The sequence below is a fragment of the Oncorhynchus gorbuscha genome, linkage group LG09 (assembly GCF_021184085.1).
Source record: "Oncorhynchus gorbuscha isolate QuinsamMale2020 ecotype Even-year linkage group LG09, OgorEven_v1.0, whole genome shotgun sequence".
NCBI lineage: Eukaryota > Metazoa > Chordata > Actinopteri > Salmoniformes > Salmonidae > Oncorhynchus > Oncorhynchus gorbuscha.
In genome coordinates, this window is record NC_060181.1 from 20808475 (window position 1) to 20826242 (window position 17768).

The following is a 17768-nucleotide window of genomic DNA, read 5'->3' on the forward strand; positions in this document are numbered from 1 at the left end:
TTTCAAAACTTTTTGCTACGGTTTGCTACGTTGTTCACTAATGAATACACCCCAGCCATATTACATTCCCCACATGCACATAACATCTAACATCCAACATCTTCAATGGAATTACTACTTCATCAATTAAAGATACAACTGAAAATGAAAACAGGACACTGCGATAACCAATTCTGCTATTTGTGTTATTTTGTGACATTAATAGCTTCTCCAAAACTTTGTAGCCTGATATTGAAAGTTGCGTCACAAATGGCACCCTGTTCACTTCATAGTGTACTATGTTTGGTCAGGGCCCATAGGAAAGAGTGCCATTTGGGAGCTACTGTGTGTCTCACTTGGTAGAGCATGACACTTGCAACGCTAGGGTCGTGGGTTTGATTCCCATGGGGGACGAGTATGAGAATGTGTACACTCACACATCAGTATCATACCTCTTTGTTTAGTTCCCATCAGCCTAATCCAGTTGTTCGATGACAATGGATCTAGTATGTATACTGAACTAATACCTCACTGTTAGTGCAGGGGTCTTCAACAGTCTCCAGGCCTGTTTGTGAATGTACACACTGTATACATTTAAATGGATGTGGGTGAATGTTTTGTTGTATGAGGTGAGGCTGGGGATAATATATGGTGCTTAAGGAAAGTATTCGTACCCCTTTACGTTTTCCACATGTTGTTACAACTACAGACTTGTTCTAAAATAGATTCAAATATTTATTTTTCTCATCAATTTACACACAATACCCCGTAATGACGAAGCAAAAACAGTTTTTTTTTACTTTTGAAAATGTATTAAAAATTAAAAAACAAAATACCTTATTTTAGACTCTGTGCTATGAGACTCGAAATTGAGCTCAGGTGCATCCTGTTTCCATTGATCATCCTTGAGATGTTTCTACAAATTGATTGGAGTCAACCTGTGGTAAATTCGATTGATTGGATATTGTTTGGAAAGACACACACCTGTCTATATAAGGTCTCACAGTTGACAGTGCATGTCAGAGCAAAAACCAAGCCATGAGGTCGAAGGAATTGGCCATAGAGCTCCGAGACAGGATTGTGTCACACTCCCCAAATACAAGTGTGCCAAGCTTGTAGCATCATACCCAAAAAGACGAGGCTGTAATCACTGCCAATGGTGCTTCAACAAAGTTCTGAGTAAGGGGTCTGAATACTTATTTCAGTTTTTTATTTTGTAATAAATTTGCAAACATTTATAAAAACCTGTTTTTACTTAGCCATTATGGGGTATTGTGTGTAGGTTGACGAGAAAAAAAAGAATGTAATCAGTTTTAGAATAAGGTTGTAACTTAACAAAATGTGTAAAAAGTCAAGGTGTCTGAATACTCTCCGAATAAGTTGTATATGTGTATTTGTTGCACTTCAGAGTCACCATGCTGTACCATAAACAAACAACACTATCCTTGATTTCTTGGCAATAAAGTGTCTTGTATCTATTGACTATGCAGGTTTTTGTTACAGGCCAGCACTAACACACCCGATGAAGCTGGCCACGGTCCAGACTTAAGACCACAGTCAGTCGGTTGTTTGAAACTGGTGTTTTAGTGTTCATCTGGAACAAAGACTTGCATGTGCCAATAGCTCTCCAGGAATGGAGTTTGTGAACGGCGCGTTAGACAATGTCCATTATTAGATCTAGTAATGTGTGCCCTTGCCATGAAGTAATCATCAAAGCTAGACTGTGGTGCTGTAATGGTAGAAATACGACAGTGTCAGTCTATACATCTGATATACAGTATGTGTACATTCTCATAAACAGACCTTGTTTATTTCATTCAGCCTGTGACCCAAATGGCATCCTATGTGCCCTGGTCAAAAGTAGTGCACTATACAGGGAATAGGCAGCCACAGTCTTTAGTAAAGCCATGTCACCATGCCTAGTGTTTCTTTACACAGCCTCATTGGGTTTTTAGTGTCGCTACATTGACCCCTGCAAATACATCAAGAGTAAAGTTACTAACATCATCGCCAGCATGGAATAAGCAAATGTCTGGCAAGCTGTTGCCATTGGTTTATACATACTGTACTCTAACCACCTGATCTGAAAGTCAAACAAAATAGCCATAACAAAACTCCATCCCAGAGACCACCAGGACCCAAACAGAACAACCTTAACCTCTCTGGGATATGTGGGAGGGTAGCATCCCACCTCGCCAACTGCCAGTGAAAGTGCAGGGCGCCAAATTCAAAACATCAAAAATCTTATAATTAAAATTCCTCAAGCAATACAAGTATTTTACACCATTTTAAAGATAATATTCTTGTTAATCCAGCGACAGTGTCTGATTTAAAAAATGCTTTACAGCATCAGCACCACAAACGATTATGTTAGGTCACCACCAACTCACTGTCACGTTCAGGGCGTGAGTTGGGGTGGGCAGTCTATGTTAGTTTTTCTATATTTTCTATTTCTGTGTTTGGCCTGATATGGTTCTCAATCAGAGGCAGCTGTCTATCGTTGTCCCTGATTGAGAACCATATTTAGGTAGCCTGTTTTCCTTTGTGTTTTGTGGGTGGTTGTTTTCAGTCTTTGTGTGTTTGCACCAGACAGGACAGTTTTGGTTGTTTCTTTGTTGTTTTTGTTATTCAGTGTTCAGTTTTGAGTATTATTAAAAATCATGAACACTTACCACGCTGCACCTTGGTCCTCACCTTCTTCCACCGATGACACGTTACACTCACAGAAAAACACAGCCATTTTTCCAGCCAAAGAGAGGAGTCACAAAAAGCACAAATAGAGATAAAATTCATCACTCACCTTTGATGATCTTCATCAGATGACACTCATAGGACTTCATGTTACACAATACATGTATGTTTTGTTCGATAAAGTGCATATTTATATTTAAAAAATCTCATTTTACATTGGCGCGTTACGTTCAGTAGTTCTAAAACATGTGGTGATTTTGCAGAGAGCCACATCAATTTACAAAAATACTCATCATAAATGTTGATGCAAATACAAGTGTTATACATGGAATTAGAGATATACTTCTCCTTAATGCAACCGCTGTGTCAGATTTCAAAAGACCTTTACGGAAAAAGCAAACCATGCAATAATCTGAGTACAGCATTCAGACAACAAAGCAGCCAAAAAGATATCCGCCATATTGTGTAGTCAACATTAGTCAGAAATAGCATTATAAATATTCACTTACCTTTCATCTTCATCTGAATGCACTCCCAGGAATCCCAGTTCCACAATAAATGTTTGATTTGTTCGATAAAGTTAATAATTTATGTCCAAATAGCTTCTTTTGTTAGGGCGTTTGGTAAACAAATCCAAACGCGCATTCAGGTCCAGCCGAACTTCGGACGAAAAGTTCAAAAAGTTCCGTTACAGCCTGTAGAAACTTGTCAGAATAAGTATAGAATCAATCTTTAGGATGTTTTTATCATACATCTTCAATAATGTTCCAACCGGAGAATTCCTATGTCTGTAGAAAAGCAATTGAACGAGAGCTAACTCTCTCGTGACCGCGCGTCATGAGCCTGTGGCACTCTGCCAGACACCTGGCTCAATCCGCTCTCATTCAGCCCCCCTTCATAGTAGAAGCCTCAAACAAAGTTCTAAAGACTGTTGACATCTAGGGGAAGCCTTGTGAAGTGCAATATGACCCCATTTACACTGTATATTGGAATAGCAAAGAGTTGAAAACCTACAAACCTCAGATTTCCCATTTCCTTTTCTTCTGTTATACTCACAGACATCATTCAAACAGTTTTAGAAACTTCAGAGTGTTTTCTATCCAATACTACTACTAATATGCATATATTAGAATCTGGGACATAGTAGCAGGCAGTTTACTCTGGGCACATTCATCCAAGCTACTCAATACTGCCCCCCTGTCACCAAGAAGTTAAAGTACGGTAGCTACGTGTAACAGTTCCACCTGCAACTAGCACCACATGTCAATTACAAACCAGTATTGAGAATTATCACACTGAAACTCGGAGACCTCTAGTCCGGGGCCCATTTTTCACATTGTGGAACCAAATACAGTATGAAGCCCAATTTTCCCCTGGGTCCAGGAACAGAGCATGGTGAATGGTGCCAGGTCTCTCTGTGCTGGAATTGTCCATCTCCACTTCCCTAACAGCTGGAGTCATTTTGGTTAAGTGCCTTCCTCCAGGGAACAGTGGCACCATTCAGGCCCAGGAGTACCAGAACCCTGTGAGATCCAGGTTCAACCCGAGCCAAAGGGGTTCTGAAAAGGAAAAGTGGCTTCAAAGCAGAGTGGTCCACATAAAAGCTCCAACTATTCTGCTTGCTCCCAGCATGCACTCTGGCTCTGAGTACAGTCCAATGCAACATTGTAGGTATTGTGGGGCAGGGTGGCCCCCTACAGTCGATTGACGCACCCGTGCTTCAATCTAATTAACATATACTGAAGAAATGGAAGTGTTTTAATTAAATTCAACATGAAACAATTTCAAAGATTTTACTTAGTTACAGTTCATATAAGAAAATCTGTAAATTTAAATAAATTGCCCTAAAGGCCCTAATCTATGGATTTCACATGACTAGGCAGGGGTGCAGCCGTTGAGGGGACTTGGAGGGCATAGGCCCACCCACTTGGCCACCAGTTGGGAGGCCCTATGCCCTCCAAAAAAGCTGCAGGAACATCACACATAGGGGTGTGTGTGTGTCTGTGTCTGAGTGTCCTCAACTTCCAGCGAGCAGCCAAGTTTGCTTTCACTCAGTCAGAATGTATGTTAGTTTCATATTTTTCCCTAACCTTGGCCCACTTGGTAGATATTTTGCACATTGATAGCTTGATAGCAAACCTCCCTTACGGTGTGATTAATCATAGTGGGTGGCAGCAGCCATCTAAATGATCAGACCAAGAACATATGAGGAAGAGTGATCGGGTGAAATGATGAAGTGAGTGGATGGAGAAATAAAGCTTCACTCTATCCAATCAGAGAAGCAGGATCAACGTACAGCCCACACTTCTCTTAACAGACAGGCAAACTAGCCAATTTGTTATTTAGATCAGGCACGCGACTGACTCAAAGACAGTACATTATGGTTTAGAAACTCTGACTGAGTGACATTTTCGGTTGTTTTACTTCACAGAAATGTATGGACTTTTACAATTGAAGTTAAGTAATTTCACTGCAAAATCATTTATGTTGAGGAAGAAATGTATATATTGTTTTTGTCACAGCAATTATGGACTCTCAGGAAGATTATTTAATTATGGCGCAAAGAGAAATGAAAGGTTTTTGACCAAATTAATTTCTGTCCCATATAGTAGCCACACTCTACCTACATTTCAGTCAACCATTGGAAAATGCATAGCGGGCAACATCGAAAATGCTTTGGCCTGTATAGCCACGAGATCTATACAAATGTTATAAAGCACCCATAGCATTTCACAATGATAGCGGGCATATCGATGATATATCAATGTTCTATATTTCAGAGAAAGTCTATGATTGTTTATTGCATTACTTGACATATATTGACCATGGTCACGAGACAATCTATGCTTTTTCACTAAATTAACAGTGTAATGTAATGTATTGTTGGCAATGGAAAAGACCCTTCACTGTTGCTATGATTCAAGCTGGATAGAAATCCTTCATCAGTCAAAACTGACCTTTTCTAGACTTGATGCCTGTGGCTTAAGTTGCATCCTAAATGGCACCCTATTCCCTTCTGTACATAGTGCACTACATTTGACCGGGGCCCATAGGGAATAGGGGGAAATTTGAGATACAGCTTGAGTCTTGCTCTGAGCAGTGTTTTGATAGACTTGTAGAGTCCGGCACCTGAGTCAAGCTTCACTTTCAGTCATGGCCTTCCTGTTTCAAGATGAATCGAATGGTTTGTGTGTGATTGTATGGGTTGGGGCAGTCTATGCAGTGCACCACCAACACAGTAGTGACAGATTGCTCTTCTCGGATGTAGACCCGGGAACCTCCAATACTCCTACAGAAGAGCTGGTAAATTATTTACTAACCTAATCAGCTAGCATGTGCTCTCAATTCAATGCAGATCTCTCCTTCTGGCCCAGTGGATAGGAAACAATTCTCACTGTTGACAGTGATGGCTGAGTTGTCATTGGTGGACAGTTGCTGCCTGTGATATTGCTGCCTGTTTGCCTGACTTCTGCCCTATAGCCAGCTAAGAAACACCCCAAGTGCATCCTAAATGGCACCCTATTCCCTTTATAGTGCACTACTTTTGATCAGAGCCCTATGGTCATGGTTGAAAGTAGTGCACTGTTATTAAGGAAATAGGGTGCCATTTGGGACGAAGCACACCACCCACATCAGCAGGCCAGTTCCCTGTTGTCCTTACACATCACTGATGAGGTGAAAATCACACTGATGTGATAATCTTCAAATGACTGGTTGGAATTGAATAATAACAAATAAGTAATTTAGTCACAATCAATTTTCCTACGTGGTTTGTAAGTTTGTAAATTCCACTTTAAATTGTCAGAATTTATTCATCTTAACTCAAAATGCATCAAAATCTACACAAATGTTAATTATTTATAATCTACATAACAATTCACATTTCCTTTTGCTGCAGGATTATTTTTCCTCTGTGAGAAACTGGTCAAATTAAGATTGTACATCTTTAAAGTGCCTATATCACATGTTTAATTTCAATACACAATCAAATACTCACGCTACAACAGCTATTACTTTTGTTTAGGAATAGTTAATGTGGTGATATTTGCATAGAATATGTATATTATGAAACATGCAGTATTGTGATATCACTGCTGGTAATGATTAGCTTCTCTTGCAGCCAATCATTTCTCTTTCTCTTGTAGTGGAAGACTGACACATCTCTTTAGCTGGTTATAGTGGAAGACTGACACATCTCTTTAGCTTGTTGTAGTGGAATACTGACACATCTCTTTAGCTGTTTGTAGAGGAAGACTGACACATCTCTTTAGCTGGTTGTAGTGGAAGACTGACACATGCAGGTTGTAGTGGAAGACTGACACATCTCTTCAGATGTTGTGGAGGAAGACTAACACATCTCCTTAGCTGGTTGAAGTGGAAGACTTACACATCTCTTTAGCTGTTTGTAGTGGAAGACTGACACATCTCTTTAGCTGGTTGTAGTGGAAGACTGACACATCTCTTTAGCTGGTTATAGTGGAAGATTGACACATCGCTTTAGCTGGTTGTAGAGGAAGACTGACACATCTCTTTAGCTGGTTGTAGAGGAAGACTGACTCATCTCTTTAGCTGGTTGTAGTGGAAGACTGACACATCTCTTCAGCTGTTGTGGAGGAAGACTGACACATCTATTTAGCTGGTTGTAGAGGAAGACTGACACATCTCTTTAGCTGGTTGTAGTGGAAGACTGACACATGCTGGTTGTAGTGGAAGACTGACACATCTCTTTAGCTGGTTGTAGTGGAAGACTGACACATGCTGGTTGTAGTGGAAGACTGACACATGCTGTTTGTAGTGGAAGACTGACACATCTCTTCAGATGTTGTGGAGGAAGACTGACACATCTCCTTAGCTGGTTGAAGTGGAAGACTTACACATCTCTTTAGCTGTTTGTAGTGGAAGACTGACACATCTCTTTAGCTGGTTGTAGTGGAAGACTGACACATCTCTTTAGCTGGTTATAGTGGAAGATTGACACATCGCTTTAGCTGGTTGTAGAGGAAGACTGACACATCTCTTTAGCTGGTTGTAGAGGAAGACTGACTCATCTCTTTAGCTGGTTGTAGTGGAAGACTGACACATCTCTTCAGCTGTTGTGGAGGAAGACTGACACATCTATTTAGCTGGTTGTAGAGGAAGACTGACACATCTCTTTAGCTGGTTGTAGTGGAAGACTGACACATGCTGGTTGTAGTGGAAGACTGACACATCTCTTTAGCTGGTTGTAGTGGAAGACTGACACATGCTGGTTGTAGTGGAAGACTGACACATGCTGTTTGTAGTGGAAGACTGACACATCTCTTTAGCTGGTTGTAGTGGAAGACTGACACATCTCTTTAGCTGGTTGTAGTGGAAGACTAACACATCTCTTTAGCTGGTTATAGTGGAAGACTGACACATCTCTTTAGCTGGTTGTAGAGGAAGACTGACACATCTCTTTAGCTGGTTGTAGTGGAAGACTGACACATCTCTTTAGCTGGTTGTAGTGGAAGACTGACACATCTCTTTAGCTGGTTGTAGTGGAAGACTGACACATCTCTTTAGCTGGTTGTAGTGGAAGACTGACACATCTCTTTAGCTGGTTGTAGTGGAAGACTGACACATCTCTTTAGCTGGTTGTAGTGGAAGACTGACACATCTCTTTCGCTGTTGTGGAGGAAGACTGACACATCTCTTTAGCTGCTTGTGGAGGAAGACTGACTCATGTCCTTAAATGCTTGTAGTGGAAGACTGACACATGTCTTTAGCTGTTTGTAGTGGAAGACTGACACATCTCTTTAGCTGCTTGTGGAGGAAGACTGACTTATGTCCTTAAATGCTTGTAGTGGAAGACTGACACATATCTTTAGCTGGTTGTAGTGGAAGACTGACACATGCTGGTTGTAGTGGAAGACTGACACATGTCTTTAGCTGTTTGTAGTGGAAGACTGACACATCTCTTTAGCTGCTTGTGGAGGAAGACTGACTTATGTCCTTAAATGCTTGTAGTGGAAGACTGACTCATCTCTTTAGCTGGTTGTAGTGGAAGACTGACACATCTCTTTGGCTGGTTGTAGTGAAAGACTGACTCATCTCTTTAGCTGGTTGTAGTGGAAGACTGACACATCTCTTTAGCTGGTTGTAGTGGAAGACTGACACATCTCTTTAGCTGGTTGTAGTGGAAGACTGACACATCTCTTTAGCTGGTTGTAGTGGAAGACTGACACATCTCTTTAGCTGGTTGTAGTGGAAGACTGACTCATCTCTTTAGCTGGTTGTAGTGGAAGACTGACACATCTCTTTAGCTGTTGTGGAGGAAGACTGACACATCTCTTTAGCTGGTTGTAGTGGAAGACTGACACATCTCTGGCTGGTTGTAGTGAAAGACTGACTCATCTCTTTAGCTGGTTGTAGTGGAAGACTGACACATCTCTTTAGCTGTTGTGGAGGAAGACTGACACATCTCTTTAGCTGGTTGTAGTGGAAGACTGACACATCTCTTTAGCTGGTTGTAGTGGAAGACTGACTCATCTCTTTAGCTGGTTGTAGTGGAAGACTGACACATCTCTTTAGCTGTTGTGGAGGAAGACTGACACATCTCTTTAGCTGGTTGTGGAGGAAGACTGACACATCTCTTTAGCTGCTTGTGGAGGAAGACTGACTCATGTCCTTAAATGCTTGTAGTGGAAGACTGACACATGTCTTTAGCTGTTTGTAGTGGAAGACTGACACATCTCTTTAGCTGCTTGTGGAGGAAGACTGACTTATGTCCTTAAATGCTTGTAGTGGAAGACTGACACATATCTTTAGCTGGTTGTAGTGGAAGACTGACACATGCTGGTTGTAGTGGAAGACTGACACATGTCTTTAGCTGTTTGTAGTGGAAGACTGACACATCTCTTTAGCTGCTTGTGGAGGAAGACTGACTTATGTCCTTAAATGCTTGTAGTGGAAGACTGACTCATCTCTTTAGCTGGTTGTAGTGGAAGACTGACACATCTCTTTGGCTGGTTGTAGTGAAAGACTGACTCATCTCTTTAGCTGGTTGTAGTGGAAGACTGACACATCTCTTTAGCTGGTTGTAGTGGAAGACTGACACATCTCTTTAGCTGGTTGTAGTGGAAGACTGACACATCTCTTTAGCTGGTTGTAGTGGAAGACTGACACATCTCTTTAGCTGGTTGTAGTGGAAGACTGACTCATCTCTTTAGCTGGTTGTAGTGGAAGACTGACACATCTCTTTAGCTGTTGTGGAGGAAGACTGACACATCTCTTTAGCTGGTTGTAGTGGAAGACTGACACATCTCTTTGGCTGGTTGTAGTGAAAGACTGACTCATCTCTTTAGCTGGTTGTAGTGGAAGACTGACACATCTCTTTAGCTGTTGTGGAGGAAGACTGACACATCTCTTTAGCTGGTTGTAGTGGAAGACTGACACATCTCTTTAGCTGGTTGTAGTGGAAGACTGACTCATCTCTTTAGCTGGTTGTAGTGGAAGACTGACACATCTCTTTAGCTGTTGTGGAGGAAGACTGACACATCTCTTTAGCTGGTTGTAGTGGAAGACTGACACATCTCTTTGGCTGGTTGTAGTGAAAGACTGACTCATCTCTTTAGCTGGTTGTAGTGGAAGACTGACACATCTCTTTAGCTGGTTGTAGTGGAAGACTGACACATCTCTTTAGCTGGTTGTAGTGGAAGACTGACACATCTCTTTAGCTGGTTGTAGTGGAAGACTGACACATCTCTTTAGCTGGTTGTAGTGGAAGACTGACACATCTCTTTAGCTGGTTGTAGTGGAAGACTGACACATCTCTTTAGCTGGTTGTAGAGGAAGACTGACACATCTCTTTGGCTGGTTGTAGTGAAAGACTGACTCATCTCTTTAGCTTGTTGTAGTGGAAGACTGACACATCTCTTTAGCTGGTTGTAGTGGAAGACTGACACATCTCTTTAGCTGGTTGTAGTGGAAGACTGACACATCTCTTTAGCTGGTTGTAGAGGAAGACTGACACATCTCTTTGGCTGGTTGTAGTGGAAGACTGACATATCTCTTTAGCTGGTTGTAGTGGAAGACTGACACATCTCTTTAGCTGGTTGTAGTGGAAGACTGACACATCTCTTTGGCTGGTTGTAGTGGAAGACTGACACATCTCTTTGGCTGGTTGTAGTGGAAGACTGACACATCTCTTTAGCTGGTTGTAGTGGAAGACTGACACATCTCTTTAGCTGGTTGTAGAGGAAGACTGACACATCTCTTTGGCTGGTTGTAGTGGAAGACTGACACATCTCTTTAGCTGGTTGTAGTGGAAGACTGACACATCTCTTTGGCTGGTTGTAGTGGAAGACTGACATATCTCTTTAGCTGGTTGTAGTGGAAGACTGACACATCTCTTTGGCTGGTTGTAGTGAAAAATTGACATATTTCCTGTTTGTTATGTCATCTCTATAGGATAATGATGTGAGGATCATTATCGGACAGTTTGATGAGAATCTGGCCTCCAAAGTATTCTGCTGTGTGAGTATTGTTACACACACACACACACACACACACACACACACACACACACACACACACACACACACACACACACACACACACACACACACACACACACACACACACACACACACACACACACACACACACACACACACACACACACACACACACACACACACACATCAAGTTGTCATGGGGGCTGCAGACGTGTGGTGTGATATCCATAATGAGCTTCAGTAAAAGCTGAAAGCCTATTTATATTGACATTATTGACTGGTATTGAAGGTGTGCTCTTGTGTGTGGGGTGTGTTTACGTCAACATGCCTGTGTGCGTACTAACTGAACATCCCTCCCCCAGGCGTACAACCTGAACATGTATGGTAGTAAGTACCAGTGGATCATACCAGGCTGGTACCAGGGGAACTGGTGGGAGCAGGCCAACTCCACCAACTGCACCACCAGGAAGCTGCTGACCGCTATGGAGGGATACATTGCTGTGGACTTTGAACCGCTCAGCGCCAAACAGGTCAAGGGCATCTCTGGAAGGGTGAGCGTTCCATTGAACATGCTTTTTAGTCTACGTTTGCATCCAAAATGGCACCCTGCTTTCCTTTTATAGTGTGCTACTTTTGACCAGGTCCATAGTGCTCTGGTCAAAAGTAGTGCACTATGTAGGGGATAGGGTGCCATTAGGGACATAGCCCTATCTAAACTCTTTCCCTACATTCAGACAACTAAGAAGTAGGATATTGATGAATTGATTATCCCCTCTTTCCCCCTAGATTGACACCTAAGGAGTAGGATGTTGATTAAATGACTATCCTTTCTCTCTCTACATCCAGACACCCAAGGAGTACGAGAGGGAGTACAGTAAAGAGCTGCAGCAGAAGGGAGTGGAGCCCTCGAAGTACCACGGCTTCGCCTACGATGGGATCTGGGTGATAGCTAAGACCCTGACCCGCGTCATGGATTTACTGCAGCACAAGGAGAGGCAGGACATGTACCACAACTTCACCGTGGACGACCGGGAGGTGGGCAGGCTGGTGCTGGACGTCATGAACGAAACCAACTTCTATGGCGTCACGGTGAGTCAATTAACTTTTCCTGATATAAGAGTGTACTTGGACATTAATCTGCCTCATGTTACAGAAACAGGAGATAGACTAGTGTCCTGTCTAGAGGGTGAATTTAATCATTAATCTGCCTCACGTTACAGAAACAGGAGATAGACTAGTGTCCTGTCTAGAGGGTGAATTTAATCATTCATCTGCCACACGTTACAGAAACAGGAGATAGACTAGTGTCCTGTCTAGAGGGTGAATTTAATCATTAATCTGCCTCACGTTACAGAAACAGCAGATAGACTCCTGGTTTGTATAGGCCATTCTGCCTCACGTTACAGAAACAGGAGATAGACTCCTGGTTTGTAAGGCCATTCTGCCTCACGTTACAGAAACAGGAGATAGACTCCTGGTTTGTAAGGCCATTCTGCCTCACGTTACAGAAACAGGAGATAGACTCCTGGTTTGTAAGGCCATTCTGCCTCACGTTACAGAAACAGGAGATAGACTCCTGGTTTGTAAGGCCATTCTGCCTCACGTTACAGAAACAGCAGATAGACTCCTGGTTTGTAAGGCCATTCTGCCTCACGTTACAGAAACAGCAGATAGACTCCTGGTTTGTAAGGCCATTCTGCCTCACGTTACAGAAACAGGAGATAGACTCCTGGTTTGTAAGGCCATTCTGCCTCACGTTACAGAAACAGCAGATAGACTCCTGGTTTGTATAGGCCATTCTGCCTCACGTTACAGAAACAGCAGATAGACTCCTGGTTTGTAAGGCCATTGTGGCTCACGTTACAGAAACAGGAGATAGACTCCTGGTTTGTAAGGCCATTCTGCCTCACGTTACAGAAACAGCAGATAGACTCCTGGTTTGTATAGGCCATTCTGCCTCACGTTACAGAAACAGCAGATAGACTCCTGGTTTGTAAGGCCATTCTGCCTCACGTTACAGAAACAGCAGATAGACTCCTGGTTTGTATAGGCCATTCTGCCTCACGTTACAGAAACAGCAGATAGACTCCTGGTTTGTAAGGCCATTGTGGCTCACGTTACAGAAACAGGAGATAGACTCCTGGTTTGTAAGGCCATTCTGCCTCACGCTACAGAAACAGGAGATAGACTCCTGGTTTGTAAGGCCATTCTGCCTCACGTTACAGAAACAGCAGATAGACTCCTGGTTTGTATAGGCCATTCTGCTTCACGTTACAGAAACAGGAGATAGAGTCCTGGTTTGTAAGGCCATTCTGCCTCACGTTACAGAAACAGGAGATAGACTCCTGGTTTGTAAGGCCATTCTGCCTCACGTTACAGAAACAGGAGATAGACTCCTGGTTTGTAAGGCCATTCTGCCTCACGTTACAGAAACAGCAGATAGACTCCTGGTTTGTAAGGCCATTCTGCCTCACGTTACAGAAACAGCAGATAGACTCCTGGTTTGTAAGGCCATTCTGCCTCACGTTACAGAAACAGGAGATAGACTCCTGGTTTGTAAGGCCATTCTGCCTCACGTTACAGAAACAGGAGATAGACTCCTGGTTTGTATAGGCCATTCTGCCTGGGACATGGCTTGCTTTGACATAAGGAAGGGTAATGGTGATTCATTAGGGAACATTTGTTATTAATATTATAATGAATAACAAAAATATAATACACTGAGTATACCAAACATTAGGAACACCTTCCTAATATTGAGTTGCACCCCCCCTTTTCCCTCAGAACAGCCTCAATTCGTCGGGGCATGGACTCTACAATTCGAAAGCGTTCCACAGGGATGCTAGGCCATGTTGACTCCAAATCTTCTCACAGTTGTGTCAAGTTGGCCGGATGTCCTTTGGGGGGGTGAACCATTGTTGATACACAAGGGAAAATGTTGAGCGTGAAAAACATCCATCCATGTCTGAGGACGTCGGGAGATGAGGTGGAAACCGGCCACTAGGGGCAACAGTGAGCGCCGTTACCTTCAAGTAGGTCTGGTGTTGTGGATGGGGATGGTAGATGTGCGTAAGAATCTGCCTCTGATTCTAAAGGTTGCAAGTTCAAATCCAGCGATAGAAAGTAGTTTTTTTATATTTTTGTTTTAAGCCTATCCCAAACCTTACCCTGTCAGAATTATAGACGTGTAGCCATGTTTCTCAAACATCAAAATTCAAATTTGTTCCAAAATTTCAATTTAGAAGGGTTTAAGGTTAAGAAGGGTTTAAGGTTAAGAAGGGTTTAAGTTTAACTCCAAATTCGTAAGGTTAGGCATTCAATCTGAATGGTGACTGTGAGAGCTAGTAGCACAATCCACCACTACTATAACAACCCCCTCTAACACTTTTTTTCTACATTAAAACCGGTGCGATTCAGGTACCAAATTGTGTTCGAGAAGACGTGTGTGTGTTTTTGTGTGTGTGTGTGTGTGTGTGTGTGTGTGTGTGTGTGTGTGTGTGTGTGTGTGTGTGTGTGTGTGTGTGTGTGTGTGTGTGTGTGTGTGTGTGTGTGTGTGTGTGTGTGTGTGTGTGTGTGTGTGTGTGTGTGTGTGTGTGTGTGTGTGTGTGTGTGTGTGTGTGTGTGTGCAGGATACGGCCACAGGCTGAGAGGGATGGGTAGATAGAGGAATAGAAAAAGGAAAAATCAGAGAGGAAAAAATAAAGAGGGAGAAAGATGCGGAAATAGAGGGAGAAAGATGAGGAAATAGAGGGAGAAAGATGAAGAAATAGAGGGAGAAAGATTAGGAAATAGAGGGAGAAAGAGGAGGAAATAGAGGGAGAAAGAGGAGGAAATGGAGGGAAAGAGAAGGAAATAGAGGGAGAAAGAGGAGGAAATAGAGGGAGAAAGAGGAGGAAATAGAGGGAGAAAGAGGAGAAATAGAGGGAGAAAGAGGAATAGTGAAGGAGAAATAGAGGGAGAAAGAGGAATAGTGAAGGAGATATAGAGGGAGAAAGAGGAATAGTGAAGGAGATATAGAGGGAGAAAGAGGAATAGTGAAGGAGAAATAGAGGGAGAAAGAGGAATAGTGAAGGAGAAATAGAGGGAGAAAGAGGAATAGTGAAGGAGAAATAGAGGGAGAAAGAGGAATAGTGAAGGAGAGCTGGGTGAGGAGGTAGAGCGGAAAAGAGAGAGAGATTGTGTCATAACCACTATTGAGAGCGGAGAAAAGGTTGACCTCCCTTGGGGCATTACAGTACACCATAGTCCTCCTGAGCCTCTCCGTAACCCCCACCCCACCGTGACCTCTCTCTCCCCCAGTTCCCTCTGCCTCTCTGGGGTGAAGTGGGCTGCCAGTGGGCCAGTCCCTGGAGGCTGCTGGAGAACAGAGGCAGGGAGGATGACATGGATAGGCTAGATAGCCTCTTCTCCCTGAGGGCCCCTCTGCCAGGGTGGCTGCCTGAGCTGCGTGTCTCTGTTTGTGTGCGTGCTTGTCTCCAGGGGGATAACATACAGCACCACTATTACCATCTATTCAGAAAGCAGCACAGAAGGCACACTGTATTGCTGCATTGCATATTCACTGTATTGCTGCATTGCATATTCAGTGTATTGCTGCATTGCATATTCACTGTATTGCATAATGTGATGTCAACCGCATACCACTCTGCATCCCACTGCAGAAGCTAAGCAGGGTTGGTCCTGGTTGGTCCCTGGATGGGAGACCAGATGATGTTGGAAGTAGTGTTGTAGGGCCAGTAGGAGATACTCTTTCCTCTGGTCTAGAAAAATATCCCAATGCCCTGGGGCAGTGATTGGGAACACTGCCCTGTGTAGGGTGCTGTCTTTCAGATGGGACGTTAAACGGGTGTCCTGACTCTCTGAGGTTACAAAAGAGCCCATAGCACTTATTGTAAGAGCAGGGATGTTAACTCCGATGTCCTGGCTAAATTCCCAATCGGGCCCTCAAACCATCACGGCCACCTAGTCATCCCCCTGTAACTATTCCCCAGGTTGTTGCTGTAAATGAGAATGTGGTCTCAAGTCAACTTACCTTGTTAAAAAAAAAAAAGTTTAACAAAAATACCTGAAGTTTTATTTCAAAAATAATATACCACAGTTGCTCCAGGTCTATAAGAGGCTAATACTCTGGAGTAATGTATTACTTATTTCCCCACCACTATGATTGTTGGTCCTTCTGATAACTGTACAGGGATTATAGTACATGGAACGAGGTTATAAAAAAGCTTGTTATTTGTGTGTATTTAAGTGCCATATCAGATCAGAAAATACCATTGGTTTGTTGATGCGCCTTTATGAAGCGTCAGCTTATAGGTGTGTATTTCCATTACAGGGAATCATGATGAACACACACACTATACCCAATACCCCATCGTGGCTCTGTGTTACCACCCACACACACATCACCCATGTCCTACACCCACATGGAGAGCCACCGTCTCACTGTCATAACTACCCCAGCGTGAACCATAACGAGTGGTACTAGTTTGGCAAGTCAGTTTCACCACTAAAACCAAACTCCTTTCTGTATGTTCACCCTGTCCCTTCCCTTCTAATCCCTACATAGTCAACATAGTGGGGCTTGTGTGTGTGTGTGTTTGTGTGTCTGTGTGTGTGTGTGCGCATGCGTGTATGCCTGTGCGTGCACACTGATTGTGTGTGTGTGTGTGTGTGTGTGTGTGTGTGTGTGTGTGTGTGTGTGTGTGTGTGTGTGTGTGTGTGTGTGTGTGTGTGTGTGTGTGTGTGTGTGTGTGTGTGTGTGTGTGTGTGTGTGTGTGTGTGTGTGTGTGTGTGTGTGTGTGTGTGTGTGTGTGTCAGGTTAGAACACGGGCCATCCACATGGCAGTCTGATGTGTTCTCTGGGTGCGGCCTGCTATTGATCTAGTCTAGTGGCAGAGCAATAGAGGAAGTCAAACATTAGCTCAGAGAAGCCTCCAGGGCTTGGCCGGGGCTGTTAGCAGCACAGATGAACATGTACAGTGGAATTCCTCCTCTTCATCTATTGCCTGGAGGGAAGAGGAAACCGAGGAGACAGGGGTTCTGATCTCAAGTAGTACCCTTTGGCCTGTGTAGTGCATTACTTTTTATATTTGTATTTATTATGGATCCCCATTAGGGGGTCATTTTAAAAACATTACAGTACATTCATATCAGATTTCACAACATTAAGTGTGTGCCCTCAGGCCTCTACTCTACTACCACATATCTACAACACAAAATCTATGTGTGTATAGTGTTTATGTTATCGTGTGTGTGTATAGTGTTTATGTTATCGTGTGTGTGTATAGTGTTTATGTTATCGTGTGTGTGTATAGTGTTTATGTTATCGTGTGTGTGTATAGTGTTTATGTTATCGTGTGTGTGTATAGTGTTTATGTTATCGTGTGTGTGTATAGTGTTTATGTTATCGTGTGTGTGTATAGTGTTTATGTTATCGTGTGTGTGTATAGTGTTTATGTTATCGTGTGTGTGTATAATGTTTATGTTATCGTGTGTGTGTATAGTGTTTATGTTATCGTGTGTGTGTATAGTGTTTATGTTATCGTGTGTGTGTATAGTGTTTATGTTATCGTGTGTGTGTATGCATGTGTTCCATAACGTGTATTTGTATCTGTTTTTTAA

At 42.8% G+C, this 17768-nt stretch overlaps 1 protein-coding gene across 1 annotated transcript in view; it reads left to right on the top strand.

Annotated features, from left to right (window-relative positions):
- Positions 1-17768, top strand: part of gabbr2 (gamma-aminobutyric acid (GABA) B receptor, 2) — a 443839-nt gene that overhangs the window by 250190 nt on the left and 175881 nt on the right. Inside the window, exons 5-7 of the mRNA XM_046361650.1 lie at positions 11101-11166; positions 11510-11698; positions 11994-12236. Of these exons, the coding sequence (XP_046217606.1) occupies positions 11101-11166; positions 11510-11698; positions 11994-12236 (498 nt within the window). The remainder of the gene's footprint in view (positions 1-11100; positions 11167-11509; positions 11699-11993; positions 12237-17768) is intronic.